Consider the following 20,222-nt stretch of genomic DNA (forward strand, 5'->3'; position numbering starts at 1 on the left):
AAGGAAAACACTTAGGCGACATTCGCACACGAGGGCAATTTATAGCATTTTGGACGATGGCAGGACGGACATTCAGAGTTGGACCAGGACCCGTGTGAGGCTGAAAGCGGGAGAAAGGACAGACGTCACACGGACTGGCGCCAAATCATTTATTTTTGAGTGGAGGGAGAAGGAAACTTGAGAATGAGACAGTTTTGGCAGGCACTGCCCAACACTTCAAACACTTTCACAAAACTGACATACTCAGTTTTTCAATTGATTCGTTTTCGGTTTTAGTAACATTAATTTTTAGTAGGACGAAATTCAATCTCCACGTAATATGAAAGAAGATCCAGGAAGATCTGAGCGATGCTCGAGTCATCGCGATCCCCAGGGGCTGCAAACCCTTCGATACATCCAAAAGCACCTGGGACTCGAAGTCGATAGCGAGCTGGCATGCATTGAAGCCGGGTGGTATCGCAACTTATCCAAACCGCAGATGAACGCAGCTCTGGCCATAAGCGATGCGCTGCGCGATGACATGGAGCAATGGACGACTCGGCGAACGTGGCGTTTGGTGGAGGTCATTGGGCTGCGTCCCCGACCGTCCAAGAAAACGCTGATAAAGTTGATGCGCATGAGCAGAGGCAACAACCTGGCCTTTCTCTGGTTCCTCATGGAGATGTGCTACAAGACGGAGGCCCACGGTCGAGCCTATGACGTCAACGAGCAGATCATCATGTCGGCCATCTTCTGGCTGGACCTGTACCCTACCCTCCAGGAGCTGGATCGCGTGCTGCCGCTTCCAAATGACACCCAAACGGACATGGCCAATGTCAATGCGGAGCCACTTCAGAAGCAGAGCCAAAGGCTTGACGACCTTCGATCAGAGACTGAGAAACGGAGCCCAAAGAAGATGGATCTAACACGTCCACTATGGCCGTACTTCCAGGAGCCTCCAGCCTTCCGGCCCTGGCGGCCCACTATGAACATCATGTCCGAAGTTCCCGCCCGTCCGGCTATGCTGGGTGAAACACCCCGGGAGGCGGGCGAATCACCGCTCTTATCCCGCTGGTTCGGCCACTACGTCATTAGCGACGCCCACCGCATATCCCGCTCCATTCTCTACGAGGAGATCCGCAACATCATTGCCTCCTTCGACGCGGCCGAGCTCCCCGCCCATGACGTGGAGGCCCTGTGCACCCACCACCAGCGCATCAGAGAGATGGAGAAGTCGCTGAAGGTCCAGCTGGAGGCACTGAAGAAGCAGCAGTGCGAGGAGCTGCTCACCGCCCCGAACCGATTACAGCAGCGGCGACGGAAGCAGGTCATTTCCGAGCTGGAGCAGATGGTCGCCTGCTGCCAGGCGCAGTTCCACGAGATGGCGACGAGGACACGCCAGGCCTCGACCAGGAAGCAGCTGTTCAGCTGCGCCTGCGATGGTGCACCGATGAATGCGAACATTTTGTGTCTACGCAAACGATCTGGCGGTGGCGGTGGCGATGGGGATGGCGATGGCGATGGCTCTTCACATGTGAGACTGCTACAGGGAGTGAAACCTGTGATCCCACACTGCAGTCGAGGCTTCAATTTGGAGCCGATGGATTGTGCGAGCTGTGAGATGTACGACCCGGAGAACGGTCTGCCAGTGCCGTGCACGGGCAAGCGACTTGGACGCCCCAGCAGCTTGATGCAGTTTCTGAAGCTTGGCGACGAGGATGAGAAGCTGAGCAATGATGGGGACAAGGAGAATGCTCCTTCTGCTCCTTCTCCTCCTCAGTCGCAAAGCTGCAGCGACAGCATGAAGGTGTTTGAGGTGGGAACACAAAAAGCTGCGGAATTCAAGTTCAACTATCGCCGGCTCTTTGGACCCTCGAAGGCCACTCGTTTGGACGACCAGAACTTGAGGCTGAAAGCAGCTTTTTTGAAGGCCCTGGACGAGGACTGCGAGTTCCTGAACGCCGCCCTCAATAGAGAGGAAGACGACTCCGTGAGCAATTTGGTGGACAGAGCAGCCAAGCGCGTGTTCGCCAAGGATACAGAAATCTTCAATGAGGAATACGAACGATTGGTGCTCCGCAAATCAGAGCTCAAGAAGGAACGCCGCCTGAACTTTGGCCAGCAGTACTACGACCCAGAGGATATCCTTCTGATGAAGAGAATGCTAAAAAAGGGACTCGAAACTGTCGGAAAGGATCATCGCTATGTCCTGCCCACTCTGCCCAACGTTCACTCTGTGCCGTACCTCCTCGAGTGGATCTGCTCGCGCTACGGCAAGCGCTACACCCCGGCCGAGCGGAAGCGCAGCTATTTACATAACAATTTCCACATGACTCTCCTGTATGAACTCATGAATTACCCGCTGGTAAAGCCGCCCAGCCTGCCAAACGCCCGGCATCAGCGGCCCTCAAAGAACTTCTCCAAGCACCTCCGAGAACACCAGACGAATCTCTTTGTGGAGGCCCTCATGTCAGTGGGACGAGTGTTCTTCTCCGCCATGCGTTCGCCCCTGTGTGACGCGCCGCCAGGCGAGATCTTCTACGCCTACATGCCGGCCGCCTTCCGCGACACGGGCTTCAGCATCAACAAGACACTTCGTACTCGGAGAAAATAGACATGTTTTTTGGAGCAGAGAACAACTGGTTGAAAAAAACTAATGTGCAGCTCTGTCTTTTTTTGAAACACAATATTATTGTAGAACCTTGAGGTAAATAAATTGTAGATGTTTAATTACAATTTAAAATTTTCCAATTACTCTCCAACTTCAGTTAGTGTCTGCCTCGACCACTCGCCCTCATCCTTCTCGTTCTCCTCCACCACAATCCTTATTTAATTGAAACTGTAGTTGTGGTCTGCCAGCCGTTGCTCACATGTCCAGCAGGCTTCTCCACCTTCTTCTTCTATGTAAAATTGTTATGCATGGACGCATTTCCGTTTCCGCTCTTGGCCATGCAGGCCCTGCGCATTGGTCAAGACTCGCAGGTACCCATATTCGAGTGTGGCTGAATTATTAAAGCCGCTTTTGCCTTGGCCAGCTCCCGTGTGACTCCTGCTGCTGCTCCTCCTCTGTGGCCGTGCTTACCTTCTGCGGCTGTTGTGTCAGGCCGTGCCGTGGCCTGCTTTCTGCTTCGGTTGCAGCGGGGCGTGGTAAGGCCAAATTGCGTTATCCGCCTGCCAAACGGCAAAAAGGCTGCTTATTAAAATATTAATTGAAAGTGGAAGCGCCGATAACTGGGAGCGCAATCGACGAGCAAGTACCCGACAGACGACACACGACAGACAACAATGGCGTCCATTTCCGTTTACCGTTTTCATGTGCCGAAAAGCAAACACGGAGCTGCTTTATCGCCCTCATAATTATGGCATAATGAAAATGCCAGACACGGGGCAAATAAACGTCAGTATCCCCCAGCATCTCGGCATCCTTGGCCCTCACCTGGAGACCACACACAGTGGTCCGGCAAGCAGAAGGTGGGGGGTGCTCTCGTAAACTCGGGCGGCAGATACAAAAATATCCAAGAATAACGCATAAAAATGCTGAGCGATACGCCTCCTGGCTGTCCTCGCCTTCCTATCACACTCGCACGCCACGCCCCGCTGGCCAGGCGTTACGCATACGCCTAGTTAGCCAGCATGAAGGCCAGGACCAAACTGGCTGGCAATTTGGAAGACGCTGCTGCATCCATTGTTTTACGAGCCATAAACATTAACAATTAGGTAGAGGAGCGAGGACCCGTCGAGCCGTTATGATTTTAACAACTTGCTTTAATTAGAAAAATACATTAGCATGCGCATTAGCCGGGACATGGAACATGGACTCAGGTTTCAGGACTCGGCGCTTGCCTCAGTTGCAGTGCTCCTGGACACTAGTACTCAGGGGGAAGAAGAGGAAATAGCCCATGCCCGCGCCGAGGAGCACTGCGAGGCAGAGCCAAACATTAAAGCTCATGAAGACGAGCATCAGCAAGAAGGAGATCAGGACCTGCAGCATGTGAAGAAAGGTCTGAGCAATATGCAGCGGTGACAGATAAAAATCGCACGTAAAAGACTCGCCGGTGTCCTGGCTCTCCACTGCCGCCAGAAGACGGGATGGACCCGGCGGACCCGGCGGACCGGGCCGACGAATGTGCGTATGCGCATTTGCTGTAGATACACCTTGGGCGGCCGATGTCGACGTTCCTTGGCCACCCGATCTGGAGGCACTTGATGCGTCCAGCCCCAACTTTTTCCAGGCTTGAGAGATCAGTGAGGTCTTCGGGCTTTTGTCGTCCGAGGCGGTCGCTGCTTGGAAGTCCGATGTTTGAATAGCTTGAGCATCCGTTGTTGCCGAACGATTACTGGCCGATCTCGGCACGGCTTGATCACTCGATGAGGACGTGGGTAGGTCACCCAATGTGGATATGGACTCACCATCCGAAAAGTATGTAATGGAGGTTGGGGCTGCGGTTGGGGCAGGAGATTGGGCCTGCACTGGTCGGCGCACCTGGGGCGGTCGATACACATATGTCTGTATGCGGCCTGTTAGCTGAGGCTGTGGCTGTAGCTGTGGCTGTGGCTGTAGACGTGGCTGTAGATGTGGCTGTAAATGTCGCTGCATCTGTGGGTGTGGCTGACGATAGTAGTCGTAGTAATTGTAAGGACGGTTACGGGATGGACTGTAGTTGTCGTAGCCCCCCTGTATGCGCCGCTTGCGTTTCCGGAAGAGCCAATCGCGGAAGAACTTGAGAGCCTCGTAGAGAATGGCCAAAATGAAGATGCTCAGGCAAGAGAAGGCCAACGCCAGCCGGGTGTCGCATTGCCAAAACTTGAACAGGATGGTCTCGTTGTAGCCACCGTGGAAGACCATCGGCATATCATGCCCACGACCCACATGGTCATCAGCCATCTTGTCAGCGGGCCCGTGTTGTGGATGCGGAAGGGCTTCGGCTTCCTGGAAATATTCTATTCCTCCGTAGTGGTCATGCCTCAGACTCATATTGAAATGTCGTCTCTTTCGACGGTTCACAATTAACAAATGGTTATAGATATTTATACTTTCATTACTGAATCAAACAAACTTTGAATGAAACTATGAGATATTGAATACATGAAGTAAATCACAGAGTGGGCTTTATGTGCGCTTAAACACATTAAGCTATTCCTGATATACATCATATCTGTGTGCTATGGGACTCCGTTGAACAAACCTCAGCTTCCCCCAATCCAACGGAAAATGGTGTTGGCCTTGTCGAATGAGATCTACCTCAATTTGTCCGTAATTGATGGCACATGCTCCCCCACCTCTCCACCACTAGATAGGCGTCAATTTCGCCGGATTCCACTGCCAATTCTGGGTAATCATTAACATAAATGGCATGTGGCTGGAGCTGTTCGCACTCTACGGACTCTCCGGACTCTGCGCACACAAAATCAATGCAGTTGTGCCGTTGGTGCTTCTGAGGGGCAAGACACCCGGGCAAATTTGATGCCGCTAATGCTGATGGCAACCGTTTTTCATCAGACGCGCGGATGAGACGGACTCCTGGCATATTAATAAAGATTTAAGCGAGGCACCGAAATTAAGATCGTACTCGTACACTGGGTGCACATCCACTGGAAAACACTGGAAATTGCTCACGAGTCTACCATTAGATTGTGTAATACTAAATATTAATCATACGCAGCGTGGTGCGCGGCGAGTTTATTTATGGGCCTGCCGCTGATTGCCAAACGGAACAGGGATTTTTGAGCCAAAACGTGCTGCAATCTTTTGTTCGCCTTTTTTTTAGCGTGTACGTGAAGACATGGCTGGAAGACTTGGCAGGCAGCCATGGAGTGGGACCGACAAAATGAAGCCACTAGCTGTCGGAGAGAACGCCTCACTGACCGCCCATTAATGCTCCTCCTGTTCTGTTCCAGTTCCGTTCAGGATCCGGCACATTAATCATTTCGAATGCTTGCAGCAGCCATCGCAGCGTGGTTTTTTCCTCTTTTTCCGCAATTTCTGTTTTGTTTTTTTCGACCAGAGCTAACACAAAAAACAAAGGAGCATCCACGCGAGGCACCCCGAGCCGCAACGGGTCCTAAAACAAAGTGATTCCTGCATTAAATGCTTCTCTTGGCTGCTCTATGGCAGCTGCACAGACCGACCTTAATTGTCAAGACGGAAAGAAACAAGGAAGCAAGGAAGGCCAACAAAAAGCGCAGACACAGCCCAGACGAATGCTGAATGCTCTGGAGAAATGGGAAACTAATGCACACTTACAGAACTACTCCTTGCATGCCCATCCCCTACTCTGCTCGCATTAAGTTGAGCCAGGTTCCCAAGCATCTTTTCTTTTCTCTTGTTACACAAGGAAAAGCTGCATTGTCCGTGGTCCATTGTCCATTGTGCGCAGCCCGACACGGGCTTAAAGCATCTTGGGAGCCCGTTCCAAAATCCTGCTGGCCCTTCCGTTCCATTCTTTATCAATTGTCTTCTAGAGCAAAGCGTTAATCATGCGACATTTAACGAAGCCAAAGTCGACTGCTCCCACGGGACTCTGCCCCAGATTTCGATGGTCAAAGTTTCGCCGCATTGCTGCCGTCCGTCCCTGGACGGGCTCCTGTCAATGGATAGGAGCCGAACCACTAGCAGTGACGGCAATGAATTAGACGAAAGAATGAAAAATGTTCTACGACAAGCCCAAAAGTAGGGCCGCACGCAGGGTAGGGCAGGGCAGGGCGCTTAAGGACCCGTCCAGCCTTGCGTGTAATCGCGCTGCTAAGTCCATTTAATCAACTTAATTTTGTACAAATTCCCAGACATTTCAGCTCACTTTTCCCGCACTTTCTTCATTTTCGGCTTGGCTCGACTGGGTGACGTGACACCGGTCCAGCAGGACCGCATTTAATAAAACATTTTCCACAATTACAACAATGAAAAAATGGGCAGAGCGAGAGGCTAAATGGGTCTCGGGGCTGCAGAGCAGATGCCTATCGCGTCATGTTGAAACGGAGTTGTTAGGGCTTGAAATAATTTACATAATTTGTTTCGAATACATTTTCACACATTTGCAAAGTTGTAGGTGCTGCGTATTCTTGGGCATGGAACTGTCGGATGCGTATTATTTCTGTAGCAATGTGGATTTTCAACTTTGAAAAATGTGTATGCTTTGCGGTTGGTTTCCTTCAAAGCACTTGAGCAATACATCAACTCTAAGCTGATTGGGTTTCATATTTCTTTGTTTGAGTCATTGAATACTCGCACAAAATATTAGATTGCCATTTTCCCGAGATGCTACTTGGATATTTATTAAATTTAACATCCCTCTAGGAGGAGTCCACCATCCTCCAACCACCATCTGATTGTCATTTGTGGATGGTCTGTCGCCTTTATAGCTGAAACTCGAGCTCATTTCGTTTTGCTGTTCGGCAAATACATTTGGAAATTTGTCTTATTACCTTACAGCATTGACATTTGCTCTCCATTATGCGTGGGATGGGCTATTGATTTTCGATTTTCGACTTTCGATTGCGTTATCGGACAAATGGAGCTACTCTGCTCGTAAGTAGAGTCACTTTAGCGGCCTTTCCACTCTGAAACATTCCAGAGGAGAGTGCCACTCACAGGAAATTGAGCTCAATTGGGGGTTTTTTGTTACGTGCCGCACTCTGGCACTCTGCCTTTTGCTTTTATTGTTTTTCAGACTTTCCCAATTTTTAGTGGGTCTGTCCAGAAAAGGGTCCTCTCCGCTGTCCCCTGTCTGCCAAAGCCGTCCCGGCTCTATGTTGATTTATGTGGCACATGCTTGTTAACACTTCATGGTTATGGGCCTGACAACTACAGATACATGTCATAAGCGACATTTTCTAAAACACCGACGCTGTCCCTGACAGCAGCCCCGACAACGAGTCCCGTTGTTTCATAAGCGTCGCATTAGTGTCACGAAAAACACTAATAGAAAAGAGCGCTCATAAAGCTGCAGGGCGGACTCTTCGCCCTCGCTCGAGCTGCAACAGTTTTGCTGCAATCGTCAGCTTTCCTTTTTTTATCCTTGGAATTTGAATGCAAAAATCCGCTTAACTGAAACAGGCATTCTCCTGTTCACATCCCACATCCACATCCACATCCTGCATCCGTGGATGAGTGGGTGAATGGAAGGCGTGGCCTTGTGCTTGGTGTGTTTTTTGGCTCGGCTGCTGGAGCTCATAAAATGGCATCCCCTCATGTACGGGCGTAAAATCATCATTTATCAGCAGGCAGCCAGGAGGAGCCCGGAGCAGCCCGGAGCAACCCGGAGCTCGTCCTGCTGCTGGCGCCGTCAGATCCGCATCACTTTGTCATTGTCATACCCTTTTTCAAGAGCTTTTTCCCCACATCCTGCGAATCTCTGCGAAAAGTGGCTGCCCGCCCAGATCTTTCGCTCCGAAACATTCGCCTTGTTTATGTCTATGTCTATGCTGTGCCGTGCCCCAGAAAAAAATAGTGAAATGTGCAGATATTTGCATGGGAGAGCGCCACACGGCTATGGCTCCTCTATCCGCCACAGATGTTTGTTAGTTCTGCTCGTTCGCCTTTTGATATTTTCCCCATGTTGGCGCCAGCTTTTGCTTTAGCTTCCGTTTCCGGAACGTGCATTCTGCACGTTTGCCCAACTTGTCACTTTCAATGAGCACAGAATACACTCGAATGGTAGAATAAGAGTCTGCCTCTGCCACTGCCACTGCCATTGCCATAGACGCTTTTTGTGTTCGGGTTAAAGCCACTTGCTGTCCGTTAAATTTCCCACTGGGTTGACATTCTTCTGCATTAACTACGGCCGCCAGCTGCTGCACTTCGCCTCGCTTCGCATTTTCCATTTCACATTTTCCATTTCACATTTTCCATTTTCCATGCTCTTGTTGAATTTGAATTCAATTCTTCTCCTGCTGTCGCTTTTTATGAATTCTGGCATAGAATTTAATTTCCATTGCGCACTTTTTGGCTCAAATTCTATGGCTCGACAGTGAGATACTATTCAATGAGTCACTTGCTGGAGGCTGGTGGCACTTTGTCGCCGCTTCAATAAATGACAGACTTTTAAGAAAAAAATTCACTAACAAAGGGGACAATTTAGAGTAACTTGAAGGCCAAGTAATTGGACCAGAGGTTTGCAGTATAGAGGGCATGCTCGTTTCTTGAGGGTGTAAACTAAGGCCGATGCAGATGGCACTGCAGTGATAGGTATCATTAATAAGTACTACTTTAACCAGCTGGGGGTAAAGATTAAAATTGAACATTTTCCACTTCTGATTGCTAGGTATACCGTAGTCGTAGTAATCAACTGTACTTCACTGAAAACAAACCTCTTTCTACGAAGTAAGAATGACCATTGCAGTGAGTCCAGAATAGAAGAAAACGAGAGTTGTTTAAATTACATTTATACGGTTTGCCTTTTATTTGATGCATTAACTTCTGCACCTGCACCTGCGCTCTTTGGAAAAACAGTTTTCAAATGCAGTTCTGCAGTTTGGTAAGCTTTTGTTTTGTTTTGTTATAGTTACTATAATATTTGATGTTATGTTTGTAGTTTTCATAGAGAACTCTAGTTCTGCAATATTATCTAGGCTTTAGCTTAGTTTCTTGTCATGGCTTCGTCTCATGAGTGCGGGAGGGGTGTGGTTTGGTGTGGTATGTATGTAAATAGTTTTGATAGTTTATCTTTCGCTTGTGGTTTTGGTTTGGTTTCTTGTGAATATCATTACATACATACATATCATATACAATAAAAACATGCACACTTAGTAGAGACTATATCTAAATGTTTGTTTGTATAAGTAGGTGTTGCGTGTGTTCCGTTCCGTTCCGTTACGTCTGATGCAGCTTCGATTCTTCAATCTAAACATAAGAGTACGATAATGCTTAATGTTTGGTATCACAGAGAGGCGTGACTTTTTCATACAAAATACAACGAAGGACTAATGCAGAAAGTTACAAAATATAGTACAATATTATAGGTAGTGTAGTTCTCCCTTGAGCACTCGTACAATATATATAGTATAATCGTATATGTTTATTATGTATAGAAACAGAGCCCTTGAACCGTATTTACAGAGAATGCTTGGGTCCTTGCACAGAACATAATTATATCGTAGTAGGTTATCGATACGTATCTAGATTATTAATTAGGTTAATTTTTGGCTCTGTTTTGAGTATCTCTAGCGATTGGGGAGTGGCCTACTAGGGGAACCAGGGAGGATAGGATATCAGATAGATTCGATAACGATTGTGGCTCATTTCCGGTGCTGATTGTTTTCGAAACATAAAAGGAACCGTAGAAACCTGTCACAGTTACAACCGTGTGTATGTGTACGTGTGAATACTTATAGATCTACCTTTTAAAATTACAACAACGAGTTACGTTTAGAGGAGTCGTCTACATATATGTTATCTCGCACCTACACACATGCACGTGCATATCCATATCCACGTGCATATGCGTATGTAGGGGGGCGGTGCACTACTAACACTACTACATACAAATACTCTTTTTATATGCGTGTATGTGTGTGACTAAATGTTTGTGAGTGAGTGAGTGAGTGAGCAAAGATGTCATCGTTTGTCCCCGGAAGCAGAGTCTCCATGCCGTGACACGACATCCCTGCCTTTGAGCGTCCATTATCCCTTAGAGAAAACTCTCTCTGGCTCCGTGCCGCTCATCCCCCAACATCACCCGCTGCGAGGGCGGCTCCCCGTACTGATCCTGGTAGTAGTTCTCGCGCATCATCGTGTTCAGGCTGGAGCAGCGGAAGTAGAGGATCTCCTGGAAGGGCTTGCGGAAGTCGCGGTTGAGGGTGGCGTAGATGATGGGATTCAGCAGGGAGTTGGCGTAGCCCAGCCACAGGAAGAGGGAGGAGAGTGAGGGTGGCACGTGCATCGTCTCGAAGGGCCGGATGAGGGCCAGGATGAAGAAGGGCAGCCAGCAGACGGTGAAGGCCGACATTATGATGCCCAGCGTGGTGGAGGCCTTCTTCTCCTTCGCCAACTGAAAGCGGAGCTTTTTGTGGTGCGGCGACCCCAGGAGTCCGGTGGAGCCGCTCGCACCGCCCCCGCTGCCATGGTGGCCACCGTGATGTCCCCCAGAAGGACCGCCACTGATGGCCCCGCCCCCGCTGCTGAGTCCCCCACAGGTGGAGTATGTGAGGGAGGTGTTGCCCACGCTGCTGTGCCGCTGTCCATTGCCGCTGACCAGCTCCGTGTGGCCCAGCGGCGGATCGGCGGCAGTGGGTGAGCCCTTGCCGTTGAGCGCCTTCTGGAGATGAGTCTGGGCCCGCTTCTCCTCGAGGACGATGCGACGGGCAGCCCTGAAGATCTGGTAGTAGACGAACAGCATCACGGAAAGCGGGATGTAGAAGGAGCCCAGCGTGGCATAGATCTGATATGCGAAGTTCTGGCACACCGTACAGATAGGCATTCCGTCCTCGTCCTCGTGCTCGTTGCCCAGTATCAGCAGCGGCGGCAGCGAGATGCAGGCGGCGGCCAGCCACACAACCATCACACAGAGCATCATCCGACGGGGCGTCCGCTTCACGCCGTACTCCAGGGGCTTGGTGATGGCCAGGTAGCGGTCCACGGAGATGGCGCACAGGTTGAGGATCGAGGCGGTGCAGCAGAGTACATCGAAGGACACCCAGATGTCGCAGAGCAGCGGACCGAAGTTCCACTTCTCCAGAACCTCGTAGAGCAGGGCCATGGGCATAACCAGCAGAGCGACGCACAGGTCAGAGAGGGCCAGGGAGACGAGCAGGTAATTGCAGGGGCGCCTCAGCTTCCGCACCATGCACACGGCGATGCAGACCAGGACGTTGCCCACCACGGTGCCCAGGATCACAATTAGCAAGACGAGGCTCACGAAAATGGACTGCAGCGGGGGCAGGACGAACTCCCCGGCCGCGAACTCCTCAATCAGCAACGGGGTGTCCGAAAGCGGCCCCAAAGTGGTGTTGTTGTCCGCAATGCTGCTGGTGATGCCCTGATGGGCTATGATCGCCACGGGGCTGCTGTTGAGCGACACTGAGGAGTATGGGTATGGTAGCGCTGTCGTGGCGGTGAAGGCCGAAGCTGAAGCCGAGGACGAAGCGGCTGCCACGGCTCCCAGGAAGGCGCTGCTGCTGTTGAAGTCCGTGATCGTGACCGACTCCGACTCCGTGCCGCTCTCCTCGAGTCGTGGTGGGGTGGCCGTGGTAGCCGCCTTGGCCGCTGCATAGGCCACCCAGCTGCTGAGGAAGAGTATAAGCAGCGTCAGTGTGGCGGTGGAGATCAGTGTACGGTGGTTGCTCTGATGGCGTCGCCGTCGGGCTGCCGCTGCAGCCGCGGCTGCAACGCACTCCGGCACGGACGAAGCCATCAAACGGGGTTCCTTGTGTTCCAGAATTGCGCGGTTTCAATTCGTCAGGTGGTGGCGATACAGCACTAATCTGCTGCTACTGCTGCTCATCATCATCATCTTGATCATTGTGCTCATCATTATGAAGCACAACTAATGCCACACAATGCCTTGATTTACCCTTCGCTGTTGTCGTGCAATATTCCCGTCATTAATCATAATTTCAATAAGAATAAGTCGTCTCTTATTAGTTTCTCCCCGTCCACCAGTTCCCAGCTCCCAGCTCGCAGTTCCCAGAGCTCAGCCTCTGGCGTTTGGCGTTTGGCCTTTGTGTCGCTTGATTACTAATTTATGTGGGTCAGGGTACTCCTCTACCTTCTTCTTCTCCGGTTTTGGCTGGGCAACGCGGCGTATGCTTAATAAAAACGTAGCTGCCGGCTGCCTATTAAATGATTTCGCTTGATGTCGCCCAGAACATTGACTTTTATGGGGATTACTCCACTATATCTATGCCGGGCATCTATCTCCGGAGCAGTTTGTGGCTGTTGGATTTATGGGTGAAGCGGATCTCTGTGCGATTGCCGACTGCCTGCAAAGAGTGGAGAGAAACGTAAAGAATATTACTTGCTGATATTTATAAAGTGCAAACAGGTCGGTATTAAATTCTCAATTTAAATTCTCATAAAATAAATCTGTCTCAGTCGCAGCTCCAAGGCGCAGCTCCTCTCGTGCACGCACATGTCGCCCTAATGATGGTCGCAGTTGTTACAATTTCCAGGGAACCATTTTTAAACAATGAAACACGCAGAATGAAAGACGAAAATAAATAAAGCGAGAAGCAGAAGGAACCGCGAACGTTTTCATGGCCCGACGGCCATTTTCGCTTCGGTTTGTGTACTCCGCTAAGCATTTTCCTCATTTCCCACGAGTCATCCTGGCGGCTGTGCGTCCGCACTGGCGTCCCTTTGTATTAATTTTCATACTTCTTTTGATTATTGAATCGTTGGGAAAACCGCAGCTCACGCTCACAAGCACTTGACGCTCTGGAAAATACGAAACAAATAAACAAAAGGGCAGCTAAAAGGCGGCGTCTCCCGCCATTGTTGTAGCCATTTTTGTTGCCAGCTTCCGTTTCGCAATTTTATTTATTTCTTTTTCACTGCGGCTACTCCGCATCCTCCTCCTTTGCGGTCAGCAGTCCTAGAAGACGATGGAGTCGAAGTAGAACCGCGACCCCAAGTACGAGTAAAATTTATACATTTCTCTCCTAATTGAATTCCATTGGAACCTCAGCAAAAACGGTCGTCGAACCGGGCTCAAGCTGCCACCGCAATCGAGGACTGGCTTTAAAAAAGCATTTGGTTTGGCTTTGAGAGGCTTCGCTCTCTCATGTGTCTCGGTTTTAGAATTTATTGAATGCGGCTGAGTGGCAATCGAGCCTGACGGAGCGGAGAATGGAGGTGGGGGGGCAAGTGTCTAGACGGCCAGACGATGCCACACCTGTGCTGCAGGTGTGACCCTCTTTGCCAGAGTCCAAATTTACAGTGAAATTTAAAACAAAAGAATTAAATGGGGGATTTGCATCATTAAAAAACTATTGTGCAAGTGTTTAAAGTGTAATCCCTAAAGCTGCGCGGACTCTGCATGGTTCATCTCTCCAAAGGATGTGTAGGATTATGACTTCAGTTGATGGTGAGCCTGGGATAAATCTCAATTTTATTCCCATCATATTTCCATAATTATTTATATCACACCTCATCCCTGATAGAATCAGTATCAATCGCCGCACAAACCACAGCAGAGCCATTTGGAAATATGCCAACGAAAATTGGTTAGATATCGGATAATAGGATGGCATAATAATTACCAAACTCCGAGCAGCAGTGTGCTCTAATCATTATGGTTTTCATTTTATTTCGAGTGCAACGAATTTCGCAAAATTTCATCTCTGGTGGGAAATTGTCTATTGATTTCCATGCGCATGACTGCATTTCCGTGAGTGTGCACTCAAATGGGGCTGAAACCGAGTGTTAATTATGCTAATCAAGCGGACAGCAGGCGGTCCCTGGCAGGGGTCTGACATGGCCGGGGACAGGCCCGGGCAGAGGCCCGAGAGCTGGCCAATTATTTGGTCAGCAAATAACAAATCGTAAGCCGCTTTAAGCTTCGGGGGACAGTTGCCAAGTCGGGAGTTCCGTTCGGATGAATTCTCCCGACAACAGGACATAAATAATGTAATTTAATTATGAATTGTGCGCAGGGGGGAAAGATGTTTGACTAGGGCTTAAAATTCCCCCACATTTTGGCTGGTCGTTTGTGTTATTGCCAAAGCCGACAGGGGCCTAAATATTCATAGGTTTTAATATATTTATGTACCAGCTCCCGTATGAGCCTTATTTTTCTTTATTTTTCCTGCCACACCGAATCCACCTGGCAGTTCGTCTTTTGATTGCCACCACCGCACGTCTTCCTCACTATTTGACATTCCTAATACGTTCCCAGCACAAGACGAGCTGAGCCCGCAGCGCACAACTTTTCAGATACTTTTCCAGCAGCACAGCCTAGCCCAGCCCCTCTGCGGCATCGTCTTGAGGTTTGCCGCAGTAGCTCGACGCCGCTGACAGGGGGGGCTGACAGGAGCCTGCGATTTCTTGTCCCGAGTAGAACTGTTACAAAACAAGCATAATTTTAGTTCTGGAGTCTGAAATTTGTTGGGCAAACTATTTGCAGATGCGGTGCCTGATGCGGAGTCCCTGTCCTGATTCCCGACTGCTCTTGCAAACTATTTACTGCGGCGCAATCGGAATGAGCACGGATTTCCAGTCTCCTTCTGCATTATTAAGTTCTGCGGAGAGGAGGAGCAGAGGATTCACTGGCCAATTCATGGTTTTCCTTTCAGTTAACACAAAATATATTTTATGGCTGCGCAGACGCTTGCAAATCCTCGAGCTCAAGTTTTCGCTGCTCCCCAAAAATATAAAGTGCTTTTTAAAATCAGCGAGCGTAAACTTAATTTTCCCCAGATTCAGATATCCCCAACAATTGTTTCATACCCCATGCCCCATGCCTCACAGCAGCAACAGCAGCCCAACAGCCACTCGAAAAAGGGGGCATGCAATGCAGTTGATGGTTGCAGTTTATGGTCTGCTGCGGACCTGCTCCTCCACTGCCTCTCTGCCACTCTGCAGTCTGCCACATTGCCACTCCTTTGCTGTGGTTTGGGGTTGGCTTGGCGCCGGCACTTAAGCTTTTCTTTCTTTTGCTCTTTTTACCAGATAGAATTTTTAAAGCTGAGCAGATTTGCGGCTGAGACTCGAAAGTCACGAAACAAGTGACTCACTGAGGGATATAATAGGTATACATATATAAATAAATCCATGGGAAATAAAAGCCACTAAGGGTGGTGCAGTCTCTGAATAATGAGATACCCGCTGCTAAGTTGCTCATACCATTTAGGTCTCTATCTTCCAAAGGCTACAGGTGCCACTTATTTTCTGTGATGTAAACAGCCTTTACAGACTGCAGATAAAATGTTTCTTGTGTGCATCGCAAGGCAGACTCCCCTCGGAAAATGTTTTCCTCATTCTGGCAAATTATGGCACCGAATCTACCAGTCGTTTGTGGCAGGGCGTCTTCTTCAATCAAGTAAATGTTTAATCCAAAAGTTGGTCAAATTAGAAGCTACTAAGGCTCTCGGACCAATTGGAGTGCTGGTGCTGGGAAATCTGTGCAGTCCATGGTTCCATGGGTCGATGGGTCGTATGCGTAACTCATTTCATATGCTCCGTGAGCGAATTTCAATTACGAAGTCATAAAATTTGATTTCTCATGACGGCTTTGCTTTCAATTTTGCCTTCATGTTTTTCGTTTTCGTTTCCGTTTTCTGCTTATTTATATGCCATGGCTCCATGGCAGGCTCCAAGTGCCTCATGTAATTCCAACCTGACACATCACACGGGGGACGGACGGGACACACTGCTGTCTGCTGTCTGACACACGCCTCGAGAGCACACCAAATTGCTGTAAATGGATGCGAGTTAAAAAGCCAGCAATTTTAAATTGCCGCTGTCGACATTGGCGCCCCTTTCGGTGGCAGGTTGGCTTTCAGCTAAAGGTTTGAGGCGTGAGGCGTGAGGCTTGAGGCTTGAGGCAGGGGGCAGGCTGTCGAATTTGTGGCAGAGGGTAGCACCAACACCAGATTCTTGCGCTCTTGATGTTTATGTGTCAAGCTGCTGCTGGCTTACATTCCCTTACACTTTTCCCATTTTCCCTTTCTCGTTGTGCGCAGCGTTGGCATGGCTGTAAATAATGAATGCGTTGATTTCGAATCATATATTTTTTGCCAGCGCGCTTACACTGTCCCACAAAAAGTGTGGGCTTCCAGAGGTTGCTTCCCATTTTGGAGCACTGAGAATTGTTAGTGCTAGTCCATTAATTTCTTCAAGTGGAAGATGTGTGTGTCAAGGTCAAGTGAGCCACAAAAGTGCTTAGTGCTTGCCATTAATTTCATTTTTTTTCAGTGTTGTATAACACAACTGTTCTGTTCATGTAAAATGGCTGCCATATGTACGCGCTACAGGAAGTGTCTGATGGGTGTACCTGTGCTTCAGTGTGCGTGCGCTTGTTTATTTGTGTGCATAATAAAATTTGTGCACAAAACATGTGTAGAAAGAAGAGAGAGAGAGACTGAGAGAGAGTAAAGGAATTTGCTTATCTTTGGAGACCCTCTGCCATCCCCTCTTACACGTACAGCGAGCCCATCATGATGTTTTTTCTGGCCTGACATTCTCGCTGGTGTTTCATTTTTGATAATGCCTTTGCATTTAAAGTTCACGTGGGCGTATGAGTGATATGATTTGCATATACACATGTACGGATGTACATATGTATGAGGTACACGAATTTGCTTGCCTGTGTGCGTGTGCGATGTAATAAAGCATTGAGTTTTCCATAAATTGCGGGTCCTTCCTGCCTGCAAATACGCTTTTGCGCTGCTCTTGCCATTTGCAGTCTACAGAAGCAAACATTTACATATTTTGTTTGCGTCTTTTGTTATTTTCATTTGATTATTTATGTTTTTTTGGGGGGAAAAAGCCGATGATTCCCTGGGCCAGGAGACCCAAGGAATTTATGTTCGTTTCGTTCCGTTCCGTTGCGTTCCTTTCTTCGATATGCCATGCCAGGCCACATAAATGCTCGTTCGTTTTGTCAAGTCAAATGTTTGCTGCTCCCGTTGTTGTCTCTTCCATTTTATAGCTCATTTTGTTGCTTTGTGTTTTTCTGGACAATTTATTGGGTTTTAAAATTATTTCTCTGGCGCGCTGTGACATCATCATAAAAGCCATTTCGTACCATTTCGCATTTATTCGCGGAAACATTTCAGTCACAAAAAGAGCCTTTTGTCCCGATGCCCCATTGTGTGGCAGGCCGGCTCGTGTTACTCTTTGGCCCAGCTAATTGTTGGCCAATTGCCAACATGCTGGATTTTTTCCAGCGGCACAGTCTCGCATTTCAATCAGTTTCAGAACTCGCCAAGTCTCAATTGATTTGATTGTGGCTCAGATACAGGGGAACGAATGAACGAATTCTTTCACTGCAGATACAAAGCACATCCTGCCTCCATTGCTGCTCTAATCTAATGCAATCTGTAGGAGCAGCTCCTGCTGCTGCTGCTGCAGCTGCTGCATCGCAGCAAAGTGCATCTGGCATCTCTGGTCCCCCAACAATTTTCCACTCAATATCCGTGTCCTGTCCCGACTTTTATGAGATTGCTAGCCAGCGTCAGCATCAGCATCAGACTTAGATGCAGCTTTGGGGAAACGGAGAGTTGGTCTTGGCCATGATCCTGGGAGAGGAGTCATAAAATCTTTTTATATGGCTGTCGGATAACTTTGTCTCTTAATTGAATTGTTTTCTAGCCAGTGAAGTGGGGCGAATGCATTCGTATCCTCGCAATAATTTCGATATTAAATTCTTTCTACGATGATGTCGGCTAAGGATATCCTTTCACTGCTAATCCTGTACTTCGCATACTCTCATTTCCCTTTCGCATTTACTCACCCTTTTTCCTTCTTCTTCTGCTACTCCGTGTCCGTTTACTTCTCCTCGTACGAGTACTCGTATCTCTCTTTAGGGCTTAGACCTCTTTAGACCTCCTCAACACCTTGCCTGCAATGAAAGAGATAAGTTATGAGGTGTGTGTAAGTAATTAAAGAACCTTAGCGCATAATGAGAGTTGAGGCTGGCTTATGCCTGGAGGCACTCTATCACAACCCCAGACATCCAGACAGTTTATAGAACTCCCCACACTACACCCTTTCATCCCCTTCCAGAGGGTTCTGTGATCTCTGAAATCCGCGCGCAGATTGTCGGAAACTCTTCATATGTAAGGGCATCAAACGCTTCGGCTCGAAGGGGTATTTTTTCTGGTTTTTTATGTAAATATAATAAGCCCACCTTCCACTGTCTGCCGCCGTCGTGTGTCTGCTTGAGACGGCATCAATCATACGCCATGTTGTGCTGCGCTCAACGGTGGCTAAACAGGCGGAAACGTTGAAAGGCTGCCGTACACCCACACACACACACACATACGAACGCACTCTGTGGCAAGTTAGAAAATTGAAAATTTATCGTCTAGAACACTGACAGACAGACACACGCACGCACACAGAAAGCGCGAAGCCACAACATGAACAGCAAGCGCTAACAAGAAATTGTCAGCAACAAATTTAGGTGGCAGCAACAACAGCAACAGCAACAGCAACGGCACTGGCAACCTGCAACATGCCCCTTCAACTAAGTTGAGCTGTTGCATGCGCTTCATCAACGTCATGCTTAGCCGCATTTGAGACACTGTAGCCAGGCCTTGGCTGCAGTCGAACACCGAACACAGCACAGTGCAGCAGACTAGAACCGATGAGTGCCACCCAGTTGCACACACAACATAAAAATTCCAAACATGCAGCAGCAGCTTCCCTAGATAGTCAGACAGCCAGACAACAACCTCAATCACTCAGTTCTTAGTGTCTTTGGATGCTCTATTTGCATTAGAGAGAACTGGGAACACGAGACCGAGATTTGAGAACATTGCGAGAAGTCTGAGAGAATTCAAATGACTGATTCCTGAAGCACATTTATGAAACTAAACGAGTGGCCTTTCAGTCTACGAATTATGTGAGGACTGCTGGTAATTTCAGGCATGGAAAGACTGCTAATTTATAAATGAAAACTCCATTTAAAATCCCATTAAGTCCGGAGGCAGGCAAAGAGGAATTAGAAATCCCAAATGAAAGAAATGAACAGCTGCTGGATGCAGCAGCAAACAAATGCATTTACATGCGGCGTTAAGTACTGAGGAAAGCCAGAATAAAAGGGACCCGAGGCTCTGCAATGGGAATGCTTTTTCCACCTCTTACAGAGATGGAGAATGAGAACAAAAGAGAGAGAGAGGGATACTGAGAAGTAACGAGAGAAAAGGCAAGATAAATAGAGAATTGTGGAGAATGTATCACTGTGTATGATAATGACAATCAACTCCAGTCAGCGGGTGAAAGTGCAGCATGGCGGCAACAGCTCGACAGTTTTTAATTGAGTTTGCGCTTCGTGTGTGGCAGCCAGCGTTATGAATGTCGCAGGGACTCGAGCGTGGATCTGTGAGAGCGAACGCATTATTTGCACTCAGCTGGAATTGACTTGCTTTGCGGTTTCCGCCGCTGCACTTGCACAGGCACGAGCACGAGCCCGAGCGATATCTCCTGGATGTTGCAACATCTGTGCGCCCTTCATGTGTGCCGTGGGGTTTGTGGTGCTGTCGCCAAGTTTTTAATTAAGTTAATGAAGTGCATCGTGTGGGTTTTCGGTCACAAGCAGTGACTTATCCATCTTTATATTAATAAGGCCATTAAAACGGGGCACCGC

General features: G+C 48.7%; 3 protein-coding genes across 3 annotated transcripts in view; 1 reads left to right on the forward strand and 2 right to left on the reverse strand.

The window, feature by feature from the left end:
- The first annotated feature begins 217 nt into the window (after window positions 1-217).
- LOC117185676 (uncharacterized) lies at window positions 218-2,715 on the forward strand. The gene has a single exon (XM_033385973.1). It carries the CDS (start codon window positions 320-322, stop codon window positions 2,591-2,593), a length of 2,274 nt encoding a protein of 757 aa, XP_033241864.1. The 5' UTR covers window positions 218-319; the 3' UTR covers window positions 2,594-2,715.
- A 1,008-nt stretch (window positions 2,716-3,723) lies between these two features.
- Ctr1C (Copper transporter 1C) lies at window positions 3,724-5,068 on the reverse strand. Its single transcript, XM_001357546.4, has one exon. It carries the CDS (start codon window positions 4,952-4,954, stop codon window positions 3,824-3,826), a length of 1,131 nt encoding a protein of 376 aa, XP_001357583.3. The 5' UTR covers window positions 4,955-5,068; the 3' UTR covers window positions 3,724-3,823.
- A 4,276-nt stretch (window positions 5,069-9,344) lies between these two features.
- Window positions 9,345-20,222, reverse strand: part of 5-HT7 (5-hydroxytryptamine receptor 7) — a 52,565-nt gene continuing 41,687 nt past the window's right edge. Inside the window, exons 3-4 of the mRNA XM_001357545.4 lie at window positions 18,366-18,473; window positions 9,345-12,894 (exon numbers count right to left, since the gene is read on the reverse strand). Coding sequence (XP_001357582.3) covers window positions 10,605-12,326 — 1,722 coding nt within the window. The 5' untranslated portion in view covers window positions 12,327-12,894; window positions 18,366-18,473 and the 3' untranslated portion in view covers window positions 9,345-10,604. The remainder of the gene's footprint in view (window positions 12,895-18,365; window positions 18,474-20,222) is intronic.

This window comes from Drosophila pseudoobscura, chromosome 2, assembly GCF_009870125.1.
Source record: "Drosophila pseudoobscura strain MV-25-SWS-2005 chromosome 2, UCI_Dpse_MV25, whole genome shotgun sequence".
NCBI classification, from domain to species: domain Eukaryota; kingdom Metazoa; phylum Arthropoda; class Insecta; order Diptera; family Drosophilidae; genus Drosophila; species Drosophila pseudoobscura.

Coding starts and splice junctions, on each gene's coding strand:
- LOC117185676 (XM_033385973.1), top strand. CDS start 320: ATGAAAGAAGATCCAGGAAGATCTGAGCGATGCTCGAGTCATCGCGAT.
- Ctr1C (XM_001357546.4), bottom strand. CDS start 4,954: ATGAGTCTGAGGCATGACCACTACGGAGGAATAGAATATTTCCAGGAA.